Here is a 27,583-nt window from a genome sequence, read left to right on the forward strand (position 1 = left end):
TCTCAAGGATGTTCCAGTTTACACAGTTTCTCTAGCAGCTTACAGGCTGTCTCACTAAGAGGGCTTTGTCAACAACTGCACTTTCTGGCATTAGGTGCAGCAAAAGGTGATGGTTAAACCACGGGAAGACTGTTTTCAGATTGTATGAAGCCAGTGATGCTCAAAGCTGCTGTGGGCCTCTGTTGTGTGACCAACATTAAGACCGATGCTTTGAATACATGTGCCTAAGGATATAACACATCTGTATACAAGATAACTGAAAGTCTCACAGCATGCAGTGTCAATTACATGTCAGTCCTGCAAGGGGTCAGAACAAACCTCCCCATTGCAATGTTGATGGAAATGTAACTGGCATATAAGATGCACATAGCACCACCTCTGGAATCAGATATGTTTAAAACATCTATAGAAGATCAGGCATGCAGGGGTGGTTTAAGAGCACATAAGCAGCCAATGATGTGAAGTCACAGAATGTTTGGTACTTAGGTTTGTCAGTCCACACACTGCACAACAGAAGGGAGTCTGACAGTGAAATAGCTACTGTTTAAGACAAAACATGGCATCTCTGACCCACATGTCCATGTCTACTCTTGTGCCCTAGCGGCGAGCGCTGGCTATGTTTCTTAAGGTGTTCCTTTATTTCTCTTTGCTGTGCTGTATTTGGAATATTTAACATTTTACATGTAAAACTTCAATACATTAGGTTTTGCAATTTCGAGTGCCATCAGTTCAGTTAAAATTCCTTTTCTTTCTCTACTTAAAGTAAATAGAGACAAACTGTAAGGTTTTGCTGGAGTAAGAAAAAGGAACTTCAGATGTTATAACAATAAAAATTTTAGAAATTTTTGTCATTGAGGGAACTCATTAAGACTGATCAACTTTATTTGTAACAAATGCTTTGACAAATGACTGGGCATATGTCACCCTCATAAGTACACAGTAAGGGAGTGAGGAACATCCTGCCAGCAAAGAGGATGTGAAAACTCCAAACCTTTATTTAAGCAACATTTAATATAAATTCTCTCAAAACTGAATTTCTTTCCTAAGAACTCTATAAAAATATGCCAACAAAATGAAATCAAGTAAGTAATAATTCATTTAAAATAGATGCTTAAGGTGAGTGAGCTACATTGCAAGTGTGATACCTTTATGAAATGCCAGACATTCAAGTGCACATGGGAAACACACCTAGAGAATTAGCCAGAATGACAGCAATGGAGTCTGACTGCATGAGGACCCTATAGACCATATAGACAGCTGCTCCTCACACTATGCAAAGCCAGACATGTGGGTGAAAGGTGAAAGCCCCAAAATATGAATAAACGGAAACAACTTATGGTCAGGATGAGTCGAAAGGATTTTTCCTATTTTGCTAAAATGAATTGATTAAGGATTAAATAGGTGTATAAAAAGCTGAAACTTCACTGCTTACATTAATTTCCCAAGGACACTAATGAATTGCCATGACTTGTAGGTTCTCCACACATTTATTGTTTATAATACTATTGAGTCTGGGAGAGTCATTTTCCCTGTGTTTTTATTTTCTAGATTCTGATCCCCAGGCCTGGCCCCTGTTCTCTGTCTTCAAAGCACCTCTACCCAGTCTCTGTATCTACCACCTGTCATCTTCTCCTCTCTGCATTCAAATTCATCTCAGTCTCCCCCTCCCCGTGCCTCTCAAAAAAGGCACATTTGACCACATTTGGGTCCCCTCCAGAAAATCCAGAACAATTCCCACACCCTTTTGCCACATGAGGTAATTGATTATTACCTGTTCCAGAGAACATGTGAAGTTTGGAAGCCAATCTTCAGTTTACCAGAAAAAAATTTAATTTGTATAACCTAGTACAGTGATCCTCAACCTGTAGGTCACAACCCCTTTGAGGGTGACCTAAGACCATTGCAAAACACAGATATTTACATTACAATTTATAACAGTAGCAAAGTTACAGTTATGAAGAGCAAAAATAATCTTATGGTTGGGGGCCGCCACATGTGGAACTGTATTAAAAGGTTGCAACATTAGGAAGGTGGAGATCCATTGACTTAGTGGTTAATGTAGCTGCTATTAATATAGTTGATATGAATAAGTTAATAGTTAATAAAGTTAATATCTTTCTTTAAAAGCCACATTCAATAGCTATTAGAATTCATAATAGCTTTCTTGGGCTGCTTATCTGGTAGTTACCTTCAAAGAAGGTCTATTGCTGACACAGCATTTATGTGGTGTCCTAGGTCAGGCTGGAAACACTGGACCACATGAGCATGTGAGTTCCTTTCAAAACTAGAGAGAAACCTCGTGTGTGTGTGTGTGTGTGTGTGTGTGTGTGTGTGTGTATGTGTGTGTGTGTGTGTATGTGTGTGTGTGTATGTGTGTGTGTGTGTGTAGATATAGATGTAGATGATGTAAATGTAGATGAATATGTGTAATGTATATACACACACATATATAATATTGATTAGTACATATGTATGTTGTTGTGTTTAATCAATTGGCAGGAGCTCTTGGGAGCCAGGGAGAGAGCTCAGATGATGAAGTGCTTGTCATGAAAGCATGAAGAATTGTGCTTCACTTTAGCACTGAGTAAGAAGTTGATCATGGAGGCACACATTTGCATTCCCAGAGCTGGGGAAGTAGAGACAACCAGGATTCCTGCAGCTCCTGGCCAACCAACCTAGCTGTATTATCATGCCTCAGGTCTTACTGAGAGACCCACTTTTAGATAAAACGGGGTGTACTTGGCGATTTTGTGTGTCAACTTGACCCAAGCTGGAGTTAGTCACAGAGAAAGGAGGCTCAGTTGAGAAAATGCCTTCATGGGAATGTAAGCTGAATAAACCCTTTCCTCCACAACTTGTTTCTTGATCATGGTGTTTTGTGCAGGAATAGAAACTAAGACACAGGAGATGTCCTCTGAGGAATGGCACCTAATGACATCTAGGCTGCATACCCTCCTTCACCCACATCCACATTGTAACAAGGAGTCATGTGTTAGTGTTTAACTATGAGCTTATCCCATGATGCAGACAGAGAGCTGACAATCCCAGAAAGACAAAAGACTGAGCCACTGAGAAAACAAAAGGAAGTTTTATCCCTTTGGTGTGGAAAGGACCTTAAGGTTGGGGTTGTGCTTGGGTGTTTCATGGGACCCTTGCATTCTCTGCATTTCCTTACTGGACCTGTTTGGGTAACTGCCAACTCATGAAGCCTGTCTTCTATTACCCTGTCTACACATGCCCTTCGACACATGAACCCATATACATGCAGACATGAGCAACACACACTCACTGTGCACACATACATGTATGCACACACCCACAAGTATGCATGCTGTGCATCTCAAACAGGAACGTACTTTTCAAAAGTACAGTAAAAGGACAAGACACCGTAAATTTTGGTATTTCTGGAAGTCTGGTCTGACAAAGTAGAAACAATGTGAGCTTTAGAATTGCACTCTCAGACATATTCCCCTGTTATACCTGTTATTAAGTAGAAAAACGCCATTATTTTAGATACTCTTGCTCACAAATAAGATGTGATACAGATTTCAGCAGTTTGTTTGGATAACAGTGTTCCGTTACATTGCTAAAGTAGCTGCTGAATAAAAATGACCTTCCAAGGGCTGTACTAGGAGAGTTGTCTCTAAAACCTGTATGAGGGAAATGGTTCGAATGAGCTCAGACTTCGCTGGTAAATAACGCAGCCTGAAATGGTGGTGGCAGCACTAAAAATCCACCAATAGCAGACTGAGAGCCGGACTGGCTAGGTTTCCTAATAGTTACACATTTGGTAAAGTGGCAGTCATTCAATTGTTCACAAGGTGACTTACTTATGCCAACTATCACTGGGTTGTCATGATGTACTTTTTTATTGTTTGCCTGTTGCCATTCCAAACATGGGTGTTAAAATGCTGACAGGCCCTTGTTAAGTGTGTGTGGTTTAGGTGTCAGAACAAGAGCTTTCAGCACCCCCTGAATAGTGATTGGCCATGCAGGTACTTTCTTAGATCACAGAAACTTGGTAAGAAAATCAACATTCTGAAATGTAAAGCAAAACTCCCTTCCCTACAAAAGCTCTTGAAGTTGTTCTCCTGAGACGCATCTAGTCCATACATCACGCTTAAAGAGCTGAAGAAGCTGATAGGGCAACTGTCCTTGCCACAGAGATGCAGACCTCAAATATGCAGCAATTGGTCACTGAGGTGCTCAGAGCAGTCTAGAGTTCCTCAGATCTCCATAGGACATGTCATTAACTCTCCTCCTCCTGCTGTGGCTGACTTCTGGGAGCAAGGCATCTGGTATAAATAGTACTGCGTTTGGAAAGGAATACTAATGATCACTTGGGAGGCCCGTCCTTCAGCTCCTATGGCGGTGGCCAGCCAGTTGCTTATAAATTGGACATGCCTCAATTTGATTTAATAATCTTCTCCTTTTTTAATTTATAGCCCAGAATTCTCTGTGTATAATGTGTCTGTAAGATCAATACATACGGTGATACACACTTCTAATTTTTTTTTTAGCTTTCCCATTAACACTGTAAAATTAATTAAGCAGATTAAGGGACATGCAAGGTACATTTTACAAATACATTCATTCCTCTTAAACTGCTAGGATCAGAAAGTGGACTCAATATAAAGACACACACACACACACACACACACACAGGGCTAGGGGTGGGGATGGGGTGTGGCTGCTGTAGGGTAGCAATGTCCTCCTAGTGTGGAGGCTGAAAGTTCAGTGAGATCACGTAAACTACAAACCCGAATCTCAGCATCCGTGCAGAACACCCTCATCGTAGGAACGGCAGAAGAAAGTGTCTCCACGTGTGTAGAACTTAGTCTATGGTCTTCCTGACCATGTGATTCATGTGCAAGTTGAGTTTCGCATTGGTAGTATTATGCAGAACACAGTATGAGTTCCAAAAAATGAAAGTAAAAGAATAATTAAGAGCAATTTGGTTAAACAGAATTTTATTCCGCACGCAAATCTTTCTAGAGTTTCATATGCAGCTAATTACCCTGGCCCAGTGTAACACAGTAGGGCAGCAGTGATGCTGAGTTGCCTCAGACAGCACACATCGCTGGGGTGACCATGATGGCACAGGACACCGTCTGCAGGTTTTATTTCCCACGGCCAAATGGCACAAAACACAACAAGGACTTCACAAGACAAACTGTTATTGTCTACTGTATCCATAATGAAAAATTCTATGATGAAAGATAACATAAGACTAGGTCAGAGTTATTTGTCACATTAGAAGTTAATGTCACTGGAGATTAAATGATGACTATAAGGCAAACGCACATTACAAGTATTCTTTTGTTCTCCACTTACCATGATGCAAACCATAAAGAGTTAACCTTTAAGGGTTAAAGAGTTTAATCAATGTCAATGCCTGATCTTCTGAAGGCAATAAAGAACAGTCTGTCTAGAGATACCCAACAGAACATCACTATGTCAAGCCACAAAGCGCCCAAAAGCTTGTCAAGTAAGTTACCAGAAACCTCTTTGTGGTTAGAACTCAGTTCCTTCCTGCTTGACCTATTATTTGATATTTGACCACTTGGTTGCAAGACACTTGCTCTTTCTAGCTGAAATGTCACTGGGGCATCTTGTCAGCTCCCCGACATCTCGGCCTGACATACAATTTTACTTTTGTGTGCTACAAGGCAGAAAATGCAGGGCAATGGCCTTGTTTTAAATTCTGTCAGCGTCAAAGACGGTCGTCACTCTTGGGTCTTACCAACAACAAAAACAGAAAAAAGGAGTCTGTTCTGAAGGTCAAAATGGCCGTTACCTTGAAGTTTTTCAGCTCATACTAAATATATCACCTGCTACACTGGTGTGCGAGCTGTCCTTAGAAAGCGCCTAAGCAGACCACGGGAATCCTCTCAGCACGGCCGTTCTCCCTTCCTATCAAATGCAGGCTTGATGAAAGGACAAGGTTTTCAATGACTACAGGGACCAGGTTCCGCGGTTAACTTGTTCGAATGGGCAAGTGGTATCATGTAGCTTTACGGGGAGCAACCTGACCTTCTCACATTGACCAGGAGTGACATTATTGTGCAGGAGGAGAAGCGCCCACATCATTTCTGTTTTGTACAGCCTGCTTAAAGTTTGCAACTAAATGCTTGTCTTCAGTCGAGCTGACAAGAGAGAAGAGGGGTTCAGTGAACCATGGCAGGGCTGCCATGAAATGACAGGAATCATTGGCATACATTTCAAATAGCTCTCTCAATCCTATTAAAGTATTGCAGTCTTGCTTTAAAATAGACAAGGATGAAACAACGTTGATAGATAGAGACTAGAATGGCTTATTGATTTTTTTTTAAGTCCGAAGGAAATTACCCAAAATGTGTCATTCTTTAACATTTAAAAATTGTTACATAAAAATGAGCAACTGTGATAATAAATAAAACTTAGGGAGGAAAAAGTGGGTTATTTCATTATTTAAGGTGACAGATTCCCTCCCACATCAGGATATCACACCATTTTTAAAGGCACACCCTCACTTGTAATTAAACAAAATTCAACTGATAAGAAAATCCCCCTTCAAAACGATTTTAATTATATCACTATCTTTTCCTCCATTTCTTTTTTATTTCACAAAGTCATAATCCGGCCTGAGATGGTCTTTTGGCATTAGCAGGCATCCCTGGAGAGGACTGAGATGATGAGAGAGAATGGGGTGCCGTATTCACTAAGGTCTCCTTTAAGAAAGTGTAAGTTGTATCAAGTTCAGCTTGCAATGGAAGAAAGTCTCCAACTGTGTCCATAGGAACAGCAGCTCTTGAAGGGACGGAGATGTTGGAATGGTCTCGGGATCCCATCTGTGAAAAGAAAGGAGCACATTGAACTTTAAACCCTTACAAAGGTTCTACAAACACAAACTTGGAAGTGGGCTGGTATGGCTTGAGATGGAAAATGAGATGGGGCATACCGTTAAGTGATCCACATGAAACTATATAAAGGAAGTGATTTTCCAGAGGTAACTAAATCTATTCATCCTGTGTCATAGGTGTTTCAGAACAACCAAGGAACACCGGACATTCTTAAAGAACTTTCTTGATAGTTTTATATTGAGAAGTCAATGCAACCAGACATTTTCACCCGAGCTTTGGTTCTTTGGTCATTCACAGGAACAGACCCTAGAACAGTATGTTCCCTTAGTTTATGATGTGCTGCGTAGGGGCCTGCGCTGCATAGAAAATGATCTCAGGTGCTCATTTCTAAATTACCTCAAATAATTGAATTCTCAAGTTTAACAAAGCAAAATAATGGAATGTCAATGATTTCTAGAAAATAGTACACAACAAGGTAAAGTCTAGTGAGAATTTCCGTTATACCTTCATTAATGATGCCATTAGCCTGTTTTGTTAAAGATTGTTTTAATCATCTGGAAATCATTTATAAACATAAGAGACTATAGTGAGAAATTGATTTCTCATATATATGCATATATACAGATATATAGTAGATATACATAATATATAAACATATATAGTAGAATCCATAGTCAAACTTGAAAAATGACACATATTCATAAAATACTTGAAAACAAAATTAGCATTTGGGAACGATAGTTTAATGCTTAAGTAACCAAACACCAGGAAATAGCAGTTCATGCTTAATGTGAATGAACTCTTAGCTGTGGATCAGAGGTTATTTTAAAGCATCTACACATAGAAGGAAATAATGATGAATTTTAAATCAGGATTTTCCAGATTCTGAGCAAATGAAAGTTGGATAACAAGGCCAGTTCTGAATGCCCACTTTAAAAAAAAAAAAAAGATTCCAGTTTACAGAGTTTTAAAAATACCCTTTCCTTGGATTCTCTTTAGGTTTCAATAATAACATAAGGTATAAGGGCCTGCCTCCGTGTGTCCTGTTATACAAAACTATTTCTACATGTGCAGACAAGGTGAAAACCACCACTGGCATTGGGAACGTATTAGAGATTCCACTGTTGTGTGTGTTACCATTTTTGTAGATTTTTTTTAAAGTACAACTGGAGAAAATCAATGCTTCCATCTAACACCTAGTTCAGCAATCTTCTTTGATCTCTGTTCTTTTGATTTCTTGATACTCCACTGCAAGCAGATAGCTGATGAAAATCATCTCTTTCTATGCTGGAAGTTTAAAAAGGAAAAAAAAATGTACCTACTATGGCCACTCAGATAGCTCCATGAAGCATGGAGTTTACTGTATTCCGTGGAAGGAATAGAACACCCAAAGCCAAGCATTAGTCCTAGTCAGCAAGGCTCAGCACAGAGCCTTCATTCTGGGCCTGTGTACTTCAGTTCAGAACATGAACATAGACAGCGGTGCATCAAAGGCAGTGGGTGTGTCACAGAGATCGGCGTGTCAGAGGCAGCGGGTGCACCAAGGCAGGGGGTGCACCAGAGGCAGCAGCTACCCTTCCTGGGATTTCTCTTACCAGAATCGCTTTCAGAGCTAAGGCCTGTGTGTGAGGCGGCTTGCAGCTGTTCTGCATTGCAGACCCAGGGTTTGGGAGGATGCTGAAGGGTCCAAGACAGTGGGACTTGACTCTTCTCCCTTCCACTCTTTAACTTACGACGGCAACTGTTTTCAATGTGTTGGGCTGAGCCTTCAAAGTTTTGTTTTAAAGTCTTTTAAGATTTTAGGATGTTGATTAGTTACAGTAATGAGTATTGATTTGATACTGAGACTGTAACTTTAATATAGTGTACAGTGATTATATCAAGTATTCAAGCACTCTGTTTCTGTTTCAAGAATGTGACCCTTTTACTCTGTTAGCAGAACTCTGAGCTGCAGTCATCACTGTACAAGAGAACAGAACCCATCAAACTTATGCGGCCCATCCTAAGACGTGGAACCTTTTGATTATTCTCTCTGTGGTTGATGCCCTCCCCAGCAGTAAACACCATTCTCTTCTCTGCTCCTTTCTCACTTTAGTCCTCTAACATGTAAGGGCGAAATGAGGCATCTGTGCTGGGCTAGGCTTCTTGCAATTCTATCAGAGTTCTCATAATGGTCAGGATGTCTCCCTTTGTTAAGTCTGGGCAGTATTCCATTGCACAGATACCACACAATTTGTCTGTTCACTGGTTGGTGGACACTGGTTGATCCAAGAAGCTGGCTTGTAAGAAATGCTGCAATAAACATGGCATGCAAACATCCCTTCGACAGACGGACTTCAATCTCCTGGGAATCATACAGAAGAGGCACTATCTGGTCATCTGGTTTGGGGTTGTTGTTTGTTCATTTGTCTAGAGTGGGTTTGCAGCTTTATGCTTTAAGTTCTGGTAAACAGACTCAGACCAAGACATCTGTCATCCTCCTGAGAGTCTACAATACAGAAGAGCAATTTCACCAAACTGACGAAGAGCCCAGCTTTGCCAGTTTGAGAGAAGCACACAACTTCCTGAAATATGTTGCCCCTGAAGTTTCCCTTTTGTCCCTGTGAGTCCACCAGCCCACATCTGACAAACTGGAACCCCGTCCTTCAGGAAGAGCTCTGCCAAGCACTGCATTCTCTGAGGATTCTGTAGGACTTGGCACTCTGCTCCAAACTCTGGTTTGCCTTTCTTATCATTCTTTTTATGTGTCTATTTTCCAACATGTGTGTGAAAACACCCTTTTATCTGATAGAGTGGTTCTGACTAAATAACCTTGAAACGTGGTGTTGAGTATTTCTGCAGTATTTTAAATCAGTCTCAGCTTTTGCACATTTCCCTCTGGCCTTATGTTTTTAACACAGAAAATAATCAAGAAAATAAAATGGAGACAGGGAGGGATGAGAGAAGGGAGGGAGAGAGGGAGGGACAAAGAAGGAAAAGGTAATGGAGGAAGAGAAAGGGAAGGAAGAAGGAAGGAAAAAGAGAAAGAAGAGGGTGAGAATGTAAGAAGAAAATGGATTTCCTTAAAGACTTGTATTCCTCACTAGCCCCGAGCCAGCAGTCAAGCTTATATTTGTGTAAATAAAAACAAATTACTGCTTCTGCTACTAGAATCACACACCATACTGTTAGAAAATGCAGGGTTTTTTATGAAATGGAATAAAATTTGATTTTAAGTTACTTAGCTTTAAAAAACAAAAAAAGCCAGCAGAGTTTTTAATGAAAGTTTGATCTGAGAATTTGATGTTTAAATAACAACTAAGTATTAAGTATTTTTCTTGTTACAAATAATATCAAAAAAACCCTTGGAAATGCTTTTGGAATGTAACAAAGAGATTAGGATAGTAAAACAACTTTGTAGCAGGAATCTGTAAGAGTTAATATTCGCTATCTGATCTGACACTCTAAGTCTGTGAAGCCTGTGGCCACTTAAGCTTCTTTATAAACTGCTTAGATGTTCTGGTTGTTGCATATAAATATAAATTTGGGCAAATTTTTAAGAAGAAATTGGTTACCTGAAATAAGAGCTTGGTGTCATGTGGATCTTTATGGAAGCACTTTTATATTCTCAATGAGCTGTAAATGATTCTATTAGAGCTGTTATTGTTAATCAGATAAATACACACTCACAATACAGAACGCACCTACTAAATTTCTCCACCTAAAAACGTGTGAAATGTAGGAATTGAACACACCCAATAGCCATTTTTAAAATTATGATTTTTCTAAGAATGTTTCCAAACAACAAAAAATAAAGTGTTAATCTAATAAAATAATCTTACAATACGCTGTCTATAAATCAAAGTAAATTTTCCAGCCAAGGCTTCTAAACAGCTGGAGTGGGGCCATCTATTTCCTGTGCAGCATTCACAATGGTTATGGTTTTAGGAGTTATGGTTAAAAAGATGAAGGAAAGCATGATTTAGTCCCAGGCAGGCCATGGTAGGCACATGTTGTAGTAGAGGTTGGAGAGCTGTCCCATCCCTGCCCTAATTGAAGTCAGCCATTTGGGGCAGGTGGGTTAACCTGCCAATGTCTTGAATTGTTTGCCTATAAAATAAGGGGTAGATTATTCAACTCTTCAATTCTATGTGTGATGGCATATGGTAAAATAATTGGTATCTAACTTCTATGTGACAATAACTTAAAAACTCAGGATTTATAAACATAATGTTGTGGCTTTAGTATTTAAAATTTTGAGAGTTAAGAGACATACAGCACTCTTCTTTGGGAAAACCCTTCTTATTCGTTGAGAACTATACACATGCATTTTGATCACTGACTTCTCTTAACTCCTACCAGATGTGCCTGTGCCGCCCCCTTCACCCTGGAACTTTGTGTCTACTTTTTAAAAATGTAATATCCATTGGCTCAAAACTGTGCTTTCCTTATATTTCTGGGTACAGAGCCATCCACTAGAGCATGGTCAACCTATCAGAAGTCAACCCCTTAGAGAAAACTGACTCTCCCTCCCACAAACGCCATCACTGTCCTCAGCTCTCCATGGTCCCCTGCCCACTCCGCTGGCTTGATCTTGTGCGGGCTTATGAAGACAACCATAGCTGTTGTGTGTTCTTGACAGCACCATTTCTGTCGTTTCCAGAAGGCATGGTTTTCACCCCCTGACCTCTTTCTCTTATACCCTTCCACCCTGTTCGGTTGCAATGGTCCCTGAGCTGTGAGGAGAAGGTGTCCCATTTCTAACTGATTCTTGGGGAGGAGGAATGTGTACTGTCTATGGCTCTTAAGAATGGACAAAACCTTCATTTGGTTGAATTCTGCAGTATGCTTCTCACCACTACTGTCTCGGTGCTGCCGTTCCAGCTGCTTGGCTGCTGGCTGGTTTCCACAGAGAGCAACAACTGTGCACAGAGTGGTGAAGAAATCGAAGCGTCCACAAGAAAGATGGACAAGACTCCCCCACTATTCCACTTTGATTCCCAGTGGGTTCTTAGCACTAGACTCTACTTGGCATAACAAATAGTTTCTTCCTCCAAAAGTATCTGTGTGTCAGGTTCAAGCCACCACCATTCTGTCTAACTGGAGTCACAGGTCACTGCAGTGGACACAGTCAGAACTGGAAACAACTCAGGAAATTGTCTTCTCACGTCCCTGAGGTATAAATACACATATATGATATGCATCCACCTTCAAACACACACATACATTCATATTTGCATTCGTACAAACATCTGTAACTATACCATTAAATACTCATGTCTTGTAGCTACTAATTCTAAATTCTAGTATGTAATTCCAAACCTTGGGAGGTATTTTATGCATTCGTCTCCCCCTGAGTACAGATTAGTTTGACTCTTGGGTTTGTGGGTGAGGGAATGGAGGAGTCAAGAGGCAAAACACCCTAGGGGCCCCATAGACAAGAGACATTTACAAAGGATCATCATAAAAAGGAAAAGAAAAGCAAATCAGAAAACTGGTAGGTATCAGCTAACTTGTCACTGTTTTGCTCTCAAGCAGATCCAGCACTCTGGTCCCTCAGACTGGTTTGAGTTCAGCCTTGGCTGCTTGTCTGGTGTAGAAATGTGAAGGACTAATGAAAGGTTCTGCGTCCTGTGCTTCCCCTGCACCAGGCCCTTTGTGATGCAATTTCTTTTTCCACTTTCTGCTTCCCTGTCCAGCCTCCTCTGCATTTCAACCCCTGGTGCAATCTCGTTAGTACTAAGCATGGCACTCCATGGTACATGCCCACCACCCGGGCTATTCGTGTTTATCCCTTGCGGGTGAATTCTTCACCTTTCAAACTCTGGTCAAGACTTACCTCCTCAGTGAGGACTTTCCAGAAGGACTCCGCACCCTTTCCCAACTCTACTAATGACAAAAATCTGAGCAGAATTTATATCTCCTTGTGAGCATTTGTATTTATTTGTATATTTTTGTTTTTCCCGTGAAACCATGCACACACCATGTGACAAAATGAATCAAGACTTTGTGTTTCTAGCCCTTGGCCATTTAGCTAAGACTAAATGAGACTGCTAACTGGAGAATGGCTAATGAACATGCCACCAATAGAAACACTTTGTGTTTGGGTCTCGGGTTGCTATTTCATTATTTTATGCATAACAAAGAATAAATAAAATAAAATCCAAAAAAAAAGCAATAATTCGTGTTTGATATTTCTCCCTACTCTTGGTGATAGTAAGTTCCAAGTTTATAATTAAAGCGAACGTGTGTTGGGTTTGCATATCAGTCACTATGCTAGGTTCAGTTTGGTAAATGTTACATGAATTCTCACTACTCAAAGAGAATGTCCCATGGTTCTCCATATCTTACTGTTCAAGAAACTACAGCTCAAGGAAGAAGAACCATGTTGCCCCAGGTTGTACTTTGGCAGAAAGAGATGTGAATATTGGTCTACCTCAGTTGCTTATAGACTGACCACTGCCCTTTGTGCCCCCTAAAGCAGACACAGCCTTGGGCTTATCTCACAGCTAGAGCCATTTCACATGGCCAAGGTTCAGAAGTCTTGGTGACTGGAACATAAAAATGCATGCATTGTGCCAGAGGCAGAAATAAATGCTTTTATTTGGGGAAGCATTGTTATAGTATAATCCGAATATCCACAGTAAATAAATTACACTGCGTTTACATGATAAAAGTTCCAGTCTTTGTTGCCAAGATTTTAAGTTGTTGTTAGATTCTGATGTAAAATTCGGAACTGAAGTTTTAAATTACCCCAGAACATTTAACTTAATTCTAAATTATTTTAAAGATGTCTTGTGCCTGACAAGATAACAGCTCCCATTAACTGCTCTTAGATGTTTCAGTTTTCTGATGTGATCAGGGCTGGGGAGAAGATGAAGAACCTTCCTAGACAGCTTTTCTTTTTCTTTTTCCACTTCCCTCAGATCCCACACTCCATTCTCCCTGACTTCTCAGTCCCTATGCACTGATGGGAGACTTCCAGAAACAGGTAGGGGGAAAAATCACCTTTTCCTTGTCTCAGAAACCTGTATTTCCATCCAACTTTGAGAGAATTTGAAACGGAAATATATTCAAATGATCAAATATACAAAAAGAACAAGAATGGAATAAACACAATAATACTATGTAGAAAATCTTTGGGTGGACTGGTTTCCAAAACTTTGTCTCTGACCCCCATGTGCATCACGGGAGTGACTTTCTTACGTTACAGAAGACTTACATAGAAAAATCTGATTAGAAAATTAGCTAAAGAAGCATGCCTGCACTGACAGTGTTTGGTTATCACAGAAAGCCCCAAAGGCTTAGCACGCCGTGCAGAACTCCCACTCTCTAGTGGAACTGATAGAAGCCAGGTGAGATCCAGGCCACTTCTGTCTTGGTGATCTACAGCTCACTTTTTTAAGTGTGGGCTGTAACTCCATAACTATACATGGAAGCTATAAAAACTCTGTCAACAACAAGTGACTCCTTAACACAAAGTTGCCAAAATTTAATTCAAAATCAAAGGGGCAGCTAACTCACCTTCTTCGTATTATATTTTGTTAAAATATTTGACAAAGTTTTCTGATTTGAGGGGCTAGTGAAATGGTTTAGTAATTAAGAACACTGCCTGTTCTTTCAGAGGACCTGGGTCCTATTCCCAGCACCCAGATGTAGCTAATGACGGACTGTAGCACTAGTCACAGAGGATCTCACGCCCTCTTCTGGCGTTCACTGGCATTGCATGCATGTAGTGCACATGTACATGGAAGCAAAATGCCTATACACAGAAGAATAAACATTTTAAATAAATTAATTTGTTAATTAAATATTTTAAAAAGAAAGTTTTGGCTTGGTTTTTCTTTTGAAAAAATCATTAAATTAATATTGGATTTGGATTAGGAAAGAATTTCCAGAAGTTTCTGAAATGGTCCTAAACATACTCTTTTTTAACTGTGTGGTTATGTGGAGCGGCCCTCTCAGTACTGACCATTATGAAATCAAAATATCAGTCAGCTCTGAAAAATGTTAAAGATACCCTGTGTCCTTTAAACATGAGATATTTAGCCATTGTTTAATTCTTTGTGTAAAAACAAACAAGCACCCATCTTATTAGCATAAACTTTGCCTCGGTGGATGGTAATATTATACGTACACCAAAGAATCACTCTAGAAGAAATTTCCTTGTGGTATACAGCAGTGAATGATTGTGTTGAATGCTTTATATTCTATTCTTATATGCCTACTGACCCAGGGTTGCATAAGAGCTTCTTGGGTGGAAAGTGGTCACAACTGGAAACGTTTAAGAAGCCCTGCTGTCTAGCACACTGCATGCATCTAGCCTGTGGCAAGACCGTTGGAGAATGAGCTGCTAGGTCTGCATTCTGGGCAGAGGAAAGGAATGAATCAAAGAGAGAGGATCTGTTTCCATCTGAAGAGTGCCCTTAAAACTAAATACAGTGTGTGTGTGTGTGTGTGTGTGTGTGTGTGTGTGTGTGTGTGTGCGCGCGCGCGCGCGTGCGTGCTCTCTCTCTCTCTCTCTCTCTCTCTCTCTCTCTCTCTCTCTCTCTATCTCTCAAGAGAGACAGAACATGTACGTGCACATGAACACATTCATGAGCCCACAGAGGCCAGAGATCAACCTCAGGTGCTACTCCTTTGATACCATCAACATTTCTTGCTTGAGACAGAGCCTCTTACTGGCACGGAGCTCACCTAGTCAGGTAGACTAGCTGACCTGTGGGTCTTGGGGATCCTCTTGTATCTTCCTTCCCGGAACTGGTATTATTCATACATAATTGATGTCCATTTTCCCCATGGGTTCTAAAAATCAAATTCAGGTTCTCATGCTTAAAAGGCCAACTGAACCATGTCCCCAACCCCTTATGACTCTTTGGTTACATCTCATTGTTTTGAGGTTGGGTCATATGACTAACTTAGGGGTTTTCAGGGGGTGGTCCTAGGCAATGTATCTTCTGCCCCCTTGAAATTCAGGAGGAATATTAATAAACTCTGACACTAAGAAAGAAACCCATAGGAGAAAACCATGGCAGCCTTCACCTCGGGTGCAAAAGACCAATTTGGTTGGGGCACAGGAGGTTCAATAGGCAGTGAACATATAGAAAATGTTAACATAATAGATTTCATTGTGATTAAGAAAGTAACACTGTGCCATAGAGAAATGCCCCCCCATCAGATGGTGCACACAACTGGTGGTGCCCTCTGTTAAGGAAGAGGAAAGAGAAGCTCAGTGCCCGTGGGTGTGAGGCTGGTGAAAACTCCGCAGACATCTAAATGGAATTCCCTGCATATTCGCCGTCTCTGCCACAAGGCATTTCTTTTATAGGTACCTCACACGAAGCACCAAGAGAAACAACCAGGCATCGCGGTTCATGCCTGTCATCCCAGTTACTTGGTAGGCTGAGACAGAAGGCTTGCACGTTTGAGATCAGGTGGGACTACATAGAAAGAACACGTCTCAAAATCGATCGATCGATTGATTCCTGTAAAACCTCCAAAGAGAACTAAAATCTCCATCAATAGATGTTCATTTAACTGATATATGGCATAGTCAAACTATACAATATTTTTAAAATCTGATGTATTTAAATGCTAACATAAAAATATGTTCATGTGAAAAAGTTCAAGCAAGATTTTGTACATAGATAAACATATATATATATGTATATATATATACACACATATATAAACACACACACTGAAGCTCCTTGAATTGCAATGAAATCACACCCATACACACATCATAAGGTGACACGCATCTTAATACATTTACCACACACAGCCCAACCTCACAGCACGCTAATGTAGCTGTTTACCCCGTGACTGCATGGCTGACTAGGAGGCATGGCGCACCACTGCCTCTCAGCGTCACAGGAAAGTATCCTAGGGCATGTCACCCTTCCAGGAGACCAAAATCCAAACTGAAGAACAGTTTCTACTGATGAATGCTGGTTAGGCCAGACAGTGAGAGAAAAATTTTAAGTAAATCTGCAGTAACTCAGGACTGACTGCATGTGTGTGTGTATGTAAGTGTGTGTGTGCACATGTGCCTACATATGTATCCATGTAGTATATAGTAATATGAATATATGTATTCATTTTAAAAACAAACATAAAGTTACATTCATGCATGCATAGCATTGGGGTTTTTTGTTTTGTTTTTTGGGTTTTTTTTTTTTAAGAAATGAAACATAAAAATTCAGTTTTGGAATGTGAGCCATTAAAACAGGAATAAGTGTTTAAATTTCCCCATGATTTCTTACCTTCAAAATTATTTGACTCAATAGCTAAGGTTGTGAACTGAGTCCACAGAATTGAAAATATAGGTGATTAACAAAAACAATGGGGAAAGTAATAAACTCCTTCTAGCGGTGAAAGTAATGAGATATTTAATGCCAATAATAAGTGAACTTTAAAATTTGATACTCATGAGAGCTTGTAGAGAGGTGTCACAAACTGCCAGTTACTGTATACATGACAGGACATGGCGATTGGGCCAGGGCAGCTGTCCTGAATGTCTAATACCACGTGACACAACAACTCCATATATGATTAGGTTCCTTCTATCGGTGGACAAAACCTGGAAACACTCCATCATTAACCTCAGAGGCATGGGCTAGTGAACTGCACTTTGGGAGGACACTATACTGTACTGCTGTAAAACTTAGAGCTGTATACCTTTGGGTTGTATAGGCAAATGCAAAGGCCTGAACAAGGGTCCATAGATATATCCTAGGATGGGCCTAATAATACTTCATATACTATAAGATATGTATTTTCTACTCTACTTATTAAATGAATTATTTTTATTACAAAAACCAGCCACAGAAGACATGTAAATGAATTACCATAATTATATCCAAATACAATTTTTGTTTGTGGACATTGAAACCTGAATTTCAATCACTGTTATATATCACAAAATATTCCTTTGGCTTTTTCCTACCATTTAAAGTGTTAGGGCCATCCTATGATTGTGGTGGTTTGAATTCAAATGGACCCCAAAGGCCCACAGAGAGGGGCTAGTAAGCTAGGAGGCATGGCCTTGTTGGAAGAAGTGTAACACTGGGGGTGGGTGTTGCGGTTTCAGAAACCGGAGCCAGGTCCAGCATCTCACTTGTTCTTCCTGGTGCCTATGAATCAGGATGCAGAACTCCTAGCAACCACAGCAGCACCATCATGCTGCCATGCTTTCTGCCATGATGACTGTGGACTACACCTCTGAATTGCTACTACCTCTAATTAAATGTTTTCCTTCATAAAAGGTACCATAATCAGGGGGCCTCATCCTGGCCATAAAGCCCTAATGAAGACATGGACCATGGATCACAGAGAAACAGGTGGATTGGGCCCACAAGTTGCACTCTACCGTAGACAACGGAATAGAAGAAATGGCTTTAAGAGAATATGGGATTGGTTTGAACTGAAGTTTGGGGGATGGTCTTCTGTTCTCCTGTTGTTCTGAATTATGTACAATCAACATAAATTACTGTATACCTACAAATCTTTTATTAAAGACACTGATATTATATGTGCTGAAGCTGTCCATGTGCTGATCAAATGGTTAGGACTGAAGTATGTGGGCATAGAGAAATACAATTGTGAGTTACACATCTCAGAGGACATGCCTCTTGCAGATTCTGAGAAGTTGTTGTTTTGTTTTGCTTTTTTAACCAAAGCACATTCTCAAGCTGTTCAGCCAGGCATGCGTTTGCAAACACTGGGGATAGGCAAATGCCAGTGATTACGCTGAGAACTTGCTCTTCCCAGCACAAGGCAACTCCATTTCCATTCTCAGGGTGGCTACTCACAACTCCTACATGTTCATTCGGGTGCAAATAGCATTTCTCTGTGCTAATTACAGCTGAATCTTTCTACCTACACAAGTCTCAGTCAGCTATGCATCTCGGCAGGCCCTAGGAGCTCTTACTTTATAGTCTGAGAGCCAGATCTCTATGCCTTCCCTTTCTACTGCTTTAGGGTGTGTTCCTTCATTGTTCCATTTTCTCACATCTAAGACCCTTAAGGTTCCTGTAGATGCTGCACACGGTGTGGATTTCCCTGGTGATGACCATTAGCCAAAGTTCTGTGTTCTCTAGGGTTGTGGGCCCTTTGACTGAGTGTGGCAGGGCCTTTTAGGAAGAAGGGTCTGCCTTCATCAAAGTGAATGTGGTCTCTCTAAGAGTCAGGAATGTGATCTTCAGATGAGCAACACTCAAGCCATCTGGGGCCATATCTGTGGAATGCCTTCAGAGCACAAGTAACAGAGAACATATTCCACAATAAACCACTTAGCTAGTAATGGTGTTTCCCTTATGTGATATGTAGGAATGTTATTCTGATATAGGCAGGCCACTTGCAAGGGATTCAAACCACATTAATCTTGGAGGAGAACATCTTTGAGCATTCGGAGAACAGTACAACAACCACCAGTTTCCCAACCAATAGTTATACAGTTGCATTTCAGCATTACCAACCCCGTGCCATGACTTCCCCATGGCTTTCATACATACTTCACAAAATCTATCTAATCCCATAGATACGGTGCCTTGAGTTAGCTTTATTAATTCTTCTTTAGGAATCTTATTTATTGACAAATAACTGTCTGCATTATGGGGTAAAATGTAATGATTTTTGAACCCTGTGGAATGAGAGCCAGGCTAATTAACATTGCAATATTTCACATTCTCATTTTTTTCTATTATCATAACATTTAAGATCCACATTTAGCAATTGTAAAATATCAATCTGTATTGACTATAGCTGCTTTGCTGTGCAATAAAACTGAAGAACTTATTTCTTGCATCTAACTGCAACTTTGTATCTCTTGACCAACATTTCCCCTTCTTCCACCGGATTCCAAACTATCCATTTGAGTTTGTACTCCCATTAGGTCAAATTATAGATGCCATGCAGAAATTGAATCACATGACACCTGCCTTTTGTGTCTGACTTATCTCACTCCCTATAATGTCCTTTAGGCTCACCTAGGATATTAGAATGACAGAAACTCGTTTTTAAATGCTGAATTATGTATGGTTGAGTATGCGAGGCACAGTTTTTAGTCCATCCCTTGGTCTGGGTCACTGGATGGCTCCTGAATCATCACTGTTATGAACAAAACAGCACTGAACTTGAAATTGCAGGCATCTGCGCTGACATGCTGATTCATCTTTGGACCAAACACTATGAAACGGAATTGATGGATCGTACAATGCTATTTTAGCTGATTGTTTGTCTGTTTGTTTTTAAAGGTTTCCTTCACTGAGGAAGGTATCTGGTGCTTCCAACGTCTCAGATCGTATGTCCACCTATGAAGATGCAGCAGTGAGCCTCCCACACAAAGATTCCCCACTTCCAGACTTAGTTGCTAGTCCTTAGTTAATCTGTATCCTGGACAAGCTGTCCTTGAATTATAAATTGCTAAAATAACTGTGTAACTATAGGACTGCTGTTTTCATAGTGCAAGCTTTAAAACACAGTGGGACTGGGAGATTTCCAGCATTGTGCACAGTGCTGTGGATTCAGAGAAGCTGCCTGGAAGCCATGGCTGACAGAATCCGTCTTAAAGCATGCTTTTCCGATGCCACCTCCGGGTTCCTTTCCTCAAAGTCCCTAGAGCTGCATGGAAGATGCTAGGCCGTCCTTCCTATTGCCCATATCTTTCTCTGGCTATGTGCATGCAAACATGACACGAGTCCCTCATAAACACCCAAGACTTTCCTTTGAACTGACTCCTGCACTCGTTTGAAATGGAGTTTGTCCTCTGAATGGATTGTCCCCGACTCAACCATTTCAAATGGGTCTCCACACCCTTAACTGAAATTTGTCATCAGCTCTTCCAAGAGCCTCTTCCCTCTCTCCAGTCTGAACGAATCCATTTGGTGTGGTGCCTAGGATTGCTATCCAGGGCCTCATACAAACCAGGCAGGCATCCCCAGTGCCCTGAATACAGTTTGAATTTTTTTCAAACGAGTCATTTTTTTTCAGACTGTTCCCCCACCTTATCTCTTCTTTATTGTATATCCACTAATTACTTGAGAATACTTAAATTTACTGTTAAAGATGAGCAATAAAAAGGTGATAAATGAAATTCCTAAGAAGTATTAAGCACAGATAACAAATCAGGAAGTAATTTTCAAGACACGGACTGAATCCATCTGATAAGAATAAATAATAAGTGGAGTGATGGAAAGACTACCTCGGGTAGAGACGCTAAAACTGCCCCATAGCTGCAGTGGAGACCCGGAGCTGTTCAGTGGCCTATGTGGCAAACACTACCTATGTAGCAGGCAAGCTTGCCCTGGGTCTCTCTTGGAAAATGTGTCTGTGTAATGACCCCAGGTACCTCCTTTCCAAACCGGATCCCTGGTCCTTATAACAATTTGATGCAGTAGAGAGAGGCAGGCGGTGTTTAGTTAAAAATCGGGTACTATGAGCCCTCCCCTGCTCATTCCCTGGTGTCTCCTTTTGCTTTCCATGATAGGCTTTAATCCGCTGAAGAAGCCATGTGGCTCGGGGCCTGTGTGGTAGTTTAACATCTCTGGGAAAGCTCTCCAGTCGCACACACTGATGTAGTAAGGTAACCTCCCATCCAGAATGTCCTCCACAGATTACCGGCCCCAGCGCTCCTCCTGCTTTCTCCTGTCTTGGAGCCGCTTTCCCACACCGCTCTGTTTAGAAAGAGGTTTTGTTGTAGTTGTTGGGCTAAGTGAGTCCTTTTGGTTTTCAAGATTAATCTCCATATCCCCTTTCCAGCAACATTTCTCTGCAGTCCGCTGCCTTGCCCCGGGTCAGATGCCTCTCCTTTTAATCCCAATGATCCTGTTTCCTTAGACCTCCACCGTCTAACGGGGTATTCATATGTCAGCGAGCTTTTAAATTAACTCGAGCTCCAATTTAAAGTTAAAGGTGATTTTCCTCTTCGCACAAGCCACGTTCCAACCACAATCAGAGTGCTCGTTCTTCAGGAACACAGCTGTGGGTGGGTCTGTTTGTTTCTGTTCTCTGGTTTCCTGTGCAGTGCAGACACAGACTAGGTCCACTGCTTGCCTACTAAGTGTTGGGTGGGCAGATTACTAAATGAACTTCCTTCGTAAACAAAGCCACATGGGCGTCATGCTTTCCTACCAAATGCTTTCTGAAAACATCTTTATTTCAGAGTTGGATTTTATTTTCTTTAATTCCAACTTCCTTTGGCCCCTCCTTTGGAGGTGCTGTAGATTTCCGGGACCTCCCTCTTCCTGTCAGTTTAGCTGGCATTTTACCTAGGCCTTGCAAGAAAGCTAGGGAGTGAAGCCCGTGTCACAAGGCAAGGGGAAGAAGGGACGTGCAGACAGGACATCCCACAGCAGAGACCGCACAGTTCTAATTGTCCATTTTTATCTTCTCTTGATGCTAAATTTGCAAGTGATGTCATTGCTTGATATAAACCTTCAAAGTTTCCTTTGAGGTGAATGTCTATCTGCTTGGGTCGAAAAGGGGGGAGGGAGGAATTTACATTCGCTTTGCTAAACATTAGCATCTTTTGTTCAATCATTCGAATGCAGGACAGTTAGAGGGAAACAGCTTAGGGAACAAGAGTTGACATCCACAGTGTAAAATCTTTTAAGGTGCTTGGATTCAATGGGGGAGAAAGTGAGACGGAACCATAATTCAGCTCCCTAACTGTGCTCCAGTCAGCAGGAACTTTGTGACAGGTCTCTGTCTCTCAGCTACACTTGACTGGCTTCTGCTGACATTCAGCTGTCAGCCTGCAGCCCTTTACCAGGCCCCTAACATGCTCCACAGCTTCACCCAATTAACTCGCTTTCACTTGCCACGGCAGCAAAGAGCTTCATAATAGGTGGTCAGGGTGCGTGGTGTCTGCCTGCCCTCGAACTGCTCACACACAGCGAAATGTTTAACCACTTTTCTTCTTGCCTGTGTGCACACAATGAGGATGATACGATTTAGTCATTTCATGGATTGAATTGGACAGGAATCTAGGAAATATTATAATAATACATTAAGTGGCTCTAAAATGGGTCTTTATGAGAAGGCTGAATATCAACCTTTTTTTTTTCTGGAAATTTTTGCCATGCGACTCAAAGTTTTGGATGAAAGTCATTGTACTTTCAAGTATTTCTGACCAAGATTTAGACTATTTTATGTCTCTTTTGAAAAGTGATCTGAGTTGTTAATATGTCTTCTTTCATCTCCCTATGTGTTTAGGCCTAAGCATATTGTCAGCTTTCATGTGTGTGCTCTGAGAATCTGGAGATTATGAAAAGAATAAATGTTACACTGAAGATAATGGAGGACAACAGTAAACTCTGTGGCCTTACCCAACCTCCATTCAGAAAACTGCATGATGTTGAGACCATAATGAGCACTGTTTTAAAATGGGTGTTTTATTATTGGCATTCAAACCAGATCCCTGTAGAGATTTGGGAAGACCTAAGATTCCGATTCCAAGTACTCTGTCCATAATCAAAGGTGAAGATCTAATTAAAGTGTAGGGAATTCTAGTCTCCAAAAACAGCGATAACCCCGGCAGAGCTGACTCCATACCAGGCTACGTGGTCCAGCGACAACTTGCCTGTCTGAGTGTCAGCAGGCTTTTGAAGCTTTTACTGTCGGGTCTTTAAGCACCTGTGTCCCTGTGGTATCTCCTCAAACTGAGATCTTTCCCTGTATAAGCTAACACATGTTGAACATGGCTCGTGTTAATCTGAAGATTAAGGTTGGAAGCCATCTGAGGTGAATTAGTGGGCAACTTAGAAACAACCGTGTGCCTGTTTTGTTGACTGCCTAGAGCCACCTAGGTCTGCTAGAATCAAGCATGTCTTGATCTCCTTTTTCATTGCCCTCATACAGATAATTAATTATCACTTAGTCATTTATGTAATTCGTTAGAATACTGATATGTTGTAGGGCAGGAGAGATAGCTGGGGGGTTGAGAGCACTTCAGCAAGTATAAGATCTCTGAGTAAAAATATCAATTCCACCATTGGCATAACACAGTAAGATGCTCATGCATAATGACTTAGAGGGTCTGGAAAGATATGACAGGAGAAGGCAGCGAGAACCATGTAGACATCAACTGCCCCGGCAGAATATGACTATTTGGAATATTATATTATTAAAGGTTTCCCACCTCCAGGGAAGGTCTTGCAGTTGTGCTTCTTTTTGGTCCCACTTCAGCACTTAACACAGCAGTGGCTGTCCATTTGTCACACCAATGCCAATGACCAATCTTGTGTACGAGTTCTTAGACAAGCTTGCTGAAGCTAGAGTGGAGAACACAGAGCCCGGCCTCCACGCATCAGGACCCATGCTCTGATAGCTGCTCCCCAACACTGGCCACAGAGGGAGAGGTGCTTCCACCGTTATGCACCCCATTCCCCTCCCCCTAACTGACCTCCAGGGGCCTTTAAGCTGGTATCCTCTCCTTGGTTTCTTATTCTTCTCAGAACCCAGACAATAAGACTAAGATATTCTAAACCTTCTTCATATACGTGATCATATAAAAACATGGAAAGGTGAAGTCAGAAAGCATTAAAGAAAGTTACAGTTTGCCCCTCATGGTGACTCTTGCCATTAGAGGGAGCAGCAGTGAAGCGCAAACAAAGTCAGACAACCTCAAGAACGGGTGTGGGGTGCGATTTCCAGAGTCCACACACTGTTCCGCGTAAATGCCCGAGATTCAACAGCAATTCACAAGGAACTTAAAGGAATAAATGGTCCATTCAAAGGAAAAGAAAAGGTCAACAGAAATTAGTGGCAGGGGTATGAGACAAAAACAAATTTCAGACAGCTGTCTTGGAGCTGATCAGTGGACTAATGGCTGGCATGCAAAAGCAAAGAAAATGGTGTCTAAACAAAGCAGAAATATATATATATTTGAAGCTGAAGAATACCATGATAAAAACCAAAAGGAATCCGGAATCCCACTGTAGCTACTCAAAGGCAAATCTGGAAACCCAAGCAAATGGAAGCATCAGCAAGCCCTGAAGTGAGTGGAACAATGGAAGCTTTGTTTATGAAGAGGGTAAAGAGGAAAGGGTAGAAGCACCTGAAGAAGCTCTGGGGGACCCGAGGGATGTAATCAAGGGATCAGTGTGGTGTAAGCTCTCTCACGGAGATATCCGAAGAGACGATAACCATGATCATCCTCAGTTTGATAAACACAGAAAGCTCGACAAATACGAAGTCAGAGGCATTCAGAGCAACTCATCCCAAGACACAGGGACCACCATCTTCAGAATCTTGAAGCCACTAAGAGTTGGATGGGTCACATGCAAGGCTTCCAAATGACTACAATTTTGGTTTATAAGTGTGTGTGTTTTTTTCACATGATGAAAAACTGCCATTTTTGACACTGTATCAAGACTGTCATCTTTTCAACATCAGTTCTAGAAAAACTGGATATTCATGTGCAGGAAAAAATGAAATCAGACCCTTGCTAAATACATGATATCAAAATAAAATAAAAATGTGTAAAAGACCTATATGTAAGGCCTAAGGCTCTCAGAAGAAGGCCCAGGACAAAGCGCTGTGGCAAGTAGACTTGGCAAACATTTGTTGAGTGCCATCCCAAAGGTATAAGCAAAACGGGAGAAGGTAAAACAACCAAGAGGCCATAAGAACGTAAATGCTCTCTTCAGCAGAGAAAAGCAAGAACTCACAGGATGGGAGAAACAGCAGTAAACGTGCTAGGAGATTAAAATCCAGATGCACACATTAACTCCCGAAACTCAGCAGCAATCGAAGTTCAAAACTGAGCAAGGGTTGTGAGTGGACAGTTTGCAGTGGACAGTCACAAAAATTTCGGGGATGTAAGTCAAAACCTCAGTGAGATGTGACGTCATGTCTATTCCACAGCCATTATCAAAACTACTAAGAAGCAGCAGCATTGAAGACCTTTTGCACAGTGGTGATGGGGCTATCAAACCATAGGGCCACTGTGGAAAACGATTCGGCAGTTTCTTAGAAAACAATAGAATTCCTGACCATAGTGCAGCTTCACCTCTGAGCAAACACACAAAAGGAATAAAAGCAAAGTTTTCAAAAGAAATGTGGATAGTCATGTTCTTTAGCAGTATTAGTCTGAGCAGCTAAAGCAAGAAAGTAACCCAAGTCAGAATATTTAGAAATGCAATATATAATGTAGTGAAATGCACTAGGCATGTTGGCACACACCTGTCACCCTAGGACTCAGGGGCCTGGGCTACCTAAGTGAGTTCCAGGCCAGCCTAGGCCACATAATGAGACTGTCGCAAAACTCAACAACTAACTGTCATATTTGGACTGAAGGGTGCTTAGTGGTTAAGAGCTCTGGCTTCTCTTTCTCAGAGGATTCAGGTTCAAATCGCAGTGACCACACTGTAGCTCACAACCACCCATCACTCTAATCCCAGGGAATCTGACACCCTCTCTTGGCCTTTGTGAAGAGTACAGGCTATACACATGAAACAAATAAATAATGTATAAAATAATAATACAGTGAACTGGTCTTCAAGCTTAAAAGTAAAGGAAATTATAGCATATGCTACAACATATGTATAATTAAGTCTGAGGACATTGTGCAAAGGAATCTACTAAAAATTATATTTTATAGGAGATATTTGGAATACTCTAAGCCATAATGACGGTAGCACAGGAGTCTGCAGGTAAAGAGTAATTTTAATTATTTTAATTGCCAAATGTTTCCGGGTAGAGAGTCTCATTTTAACAAAAGGAAAAGAGATACAGAGGTGGGTGGTTGTAAGAGCTTTCACTACGAATGAATCTAAGATCACATTAAAATAATTTAATTGCATTTTAATCACAGTACAAAGATGGAGAAGAAAGGCTAGTGACATTCCTCCACAGGTGACAAGACTTAAGACTGGAATCTGATAATAGAATCTACATGGTGAAAAGGGAAAACCAGCACTTATAGCTGTCCTATGACTGCTAACATGTGATACACAAACACACACACACACACACACACACACACACACACACATGTGCACACTTGCACACACACTGACAAAATGTATTAATAGATATATTTCTATGTACGAGAAAAAGTCAAATCTGTGACCTCACACTGCCTCGTTCAAATCCTAAACTCTGCCCTGGATAGTCTCCTTTCCTGAGAGGAAGGAATACAGAGGATGGAGTGAGTCTACGGTTTAGATGAAGCATCTTTGATGTCCCTAGTCCAGGAAAAGGTTTGTTGTTGTTGTTGTTGAATATTAGTGTAAGGATTAATATTAATAAATATTAGTGGTGCTCATCTTTTTGTTCAGGTGTGTTTAGGATTTGGCATGGTATGTACTAAATACGAGGAACTCCACAGACACTTAGGAAAGGAATAGAGACTTCTTTTATTATTTCTTTTCCTTGAGGATAAAACAAAACAAAACAAAAATCACTATTCATTAAAAAAATGGGCGATAAGTTGAAAACCTTGAGTTGAAACGGTATTATTTTAATGAACTTAAAATGTTCCCAACATGTAAAAAGATACAGAAATGTAATAGATAGTATTTAGTCCTTAAAAATAAAAGGTAGTGTTGTCTCCAACACAAAGCAGATGCTATGCTGAGTGACAGACAGAACAGAGTAGACCGAGCCTCACTTCACTCACACACAGAGTCCAACTGTACGCCTGAAATACACACACAATTTATTTGACAAGTAAATTAATGTCCTTGAGAAAAAAAATGCCAGAAAAAAAAAATAGGAGGAAGCATTTGAAGTTTCTTATGCGTTTGTTTTTCCAACAG

At 40.9% G+C, this 27,583-nt stretch overlaps 1 protein-coding gene across 1 annotated transcript in view; it reads right to left on the reverse strand.

Moving 5' to 3' along the window:
- Positions 1–6,611: 6,611 nt before the first annotated feature.
- Positions 6,612–27,583, reverse strand: part of CCDC171 (coiled-coil domain containing 171) — a gene marked incomplete at its 3' end in the record, with an annotated part of 277,402 nt that continues 256,430 nt past the window's right edge. The window contains exon 26 of the mRNA XM_080920918.1: positions 6,612–6,830. Coding sequence (XP_080777044.1) covers positions 6,612–6,830 — 219 coding nt within the window. The remainder of the gene's footprint in view (positions 6,831–27,583) is intronic.

This window comes from Micromys minutus (assembly GCF_963924665.1).
Source record: "Micromys minutus genome assembly, chromosome: 9".
In the NCBI taxonomy this organism is placed as follows: Eukaryota; Metazoa; Chordata; class Mammalia; order Rodentia; family Muridae; genus Micromys; species Micromys minutus.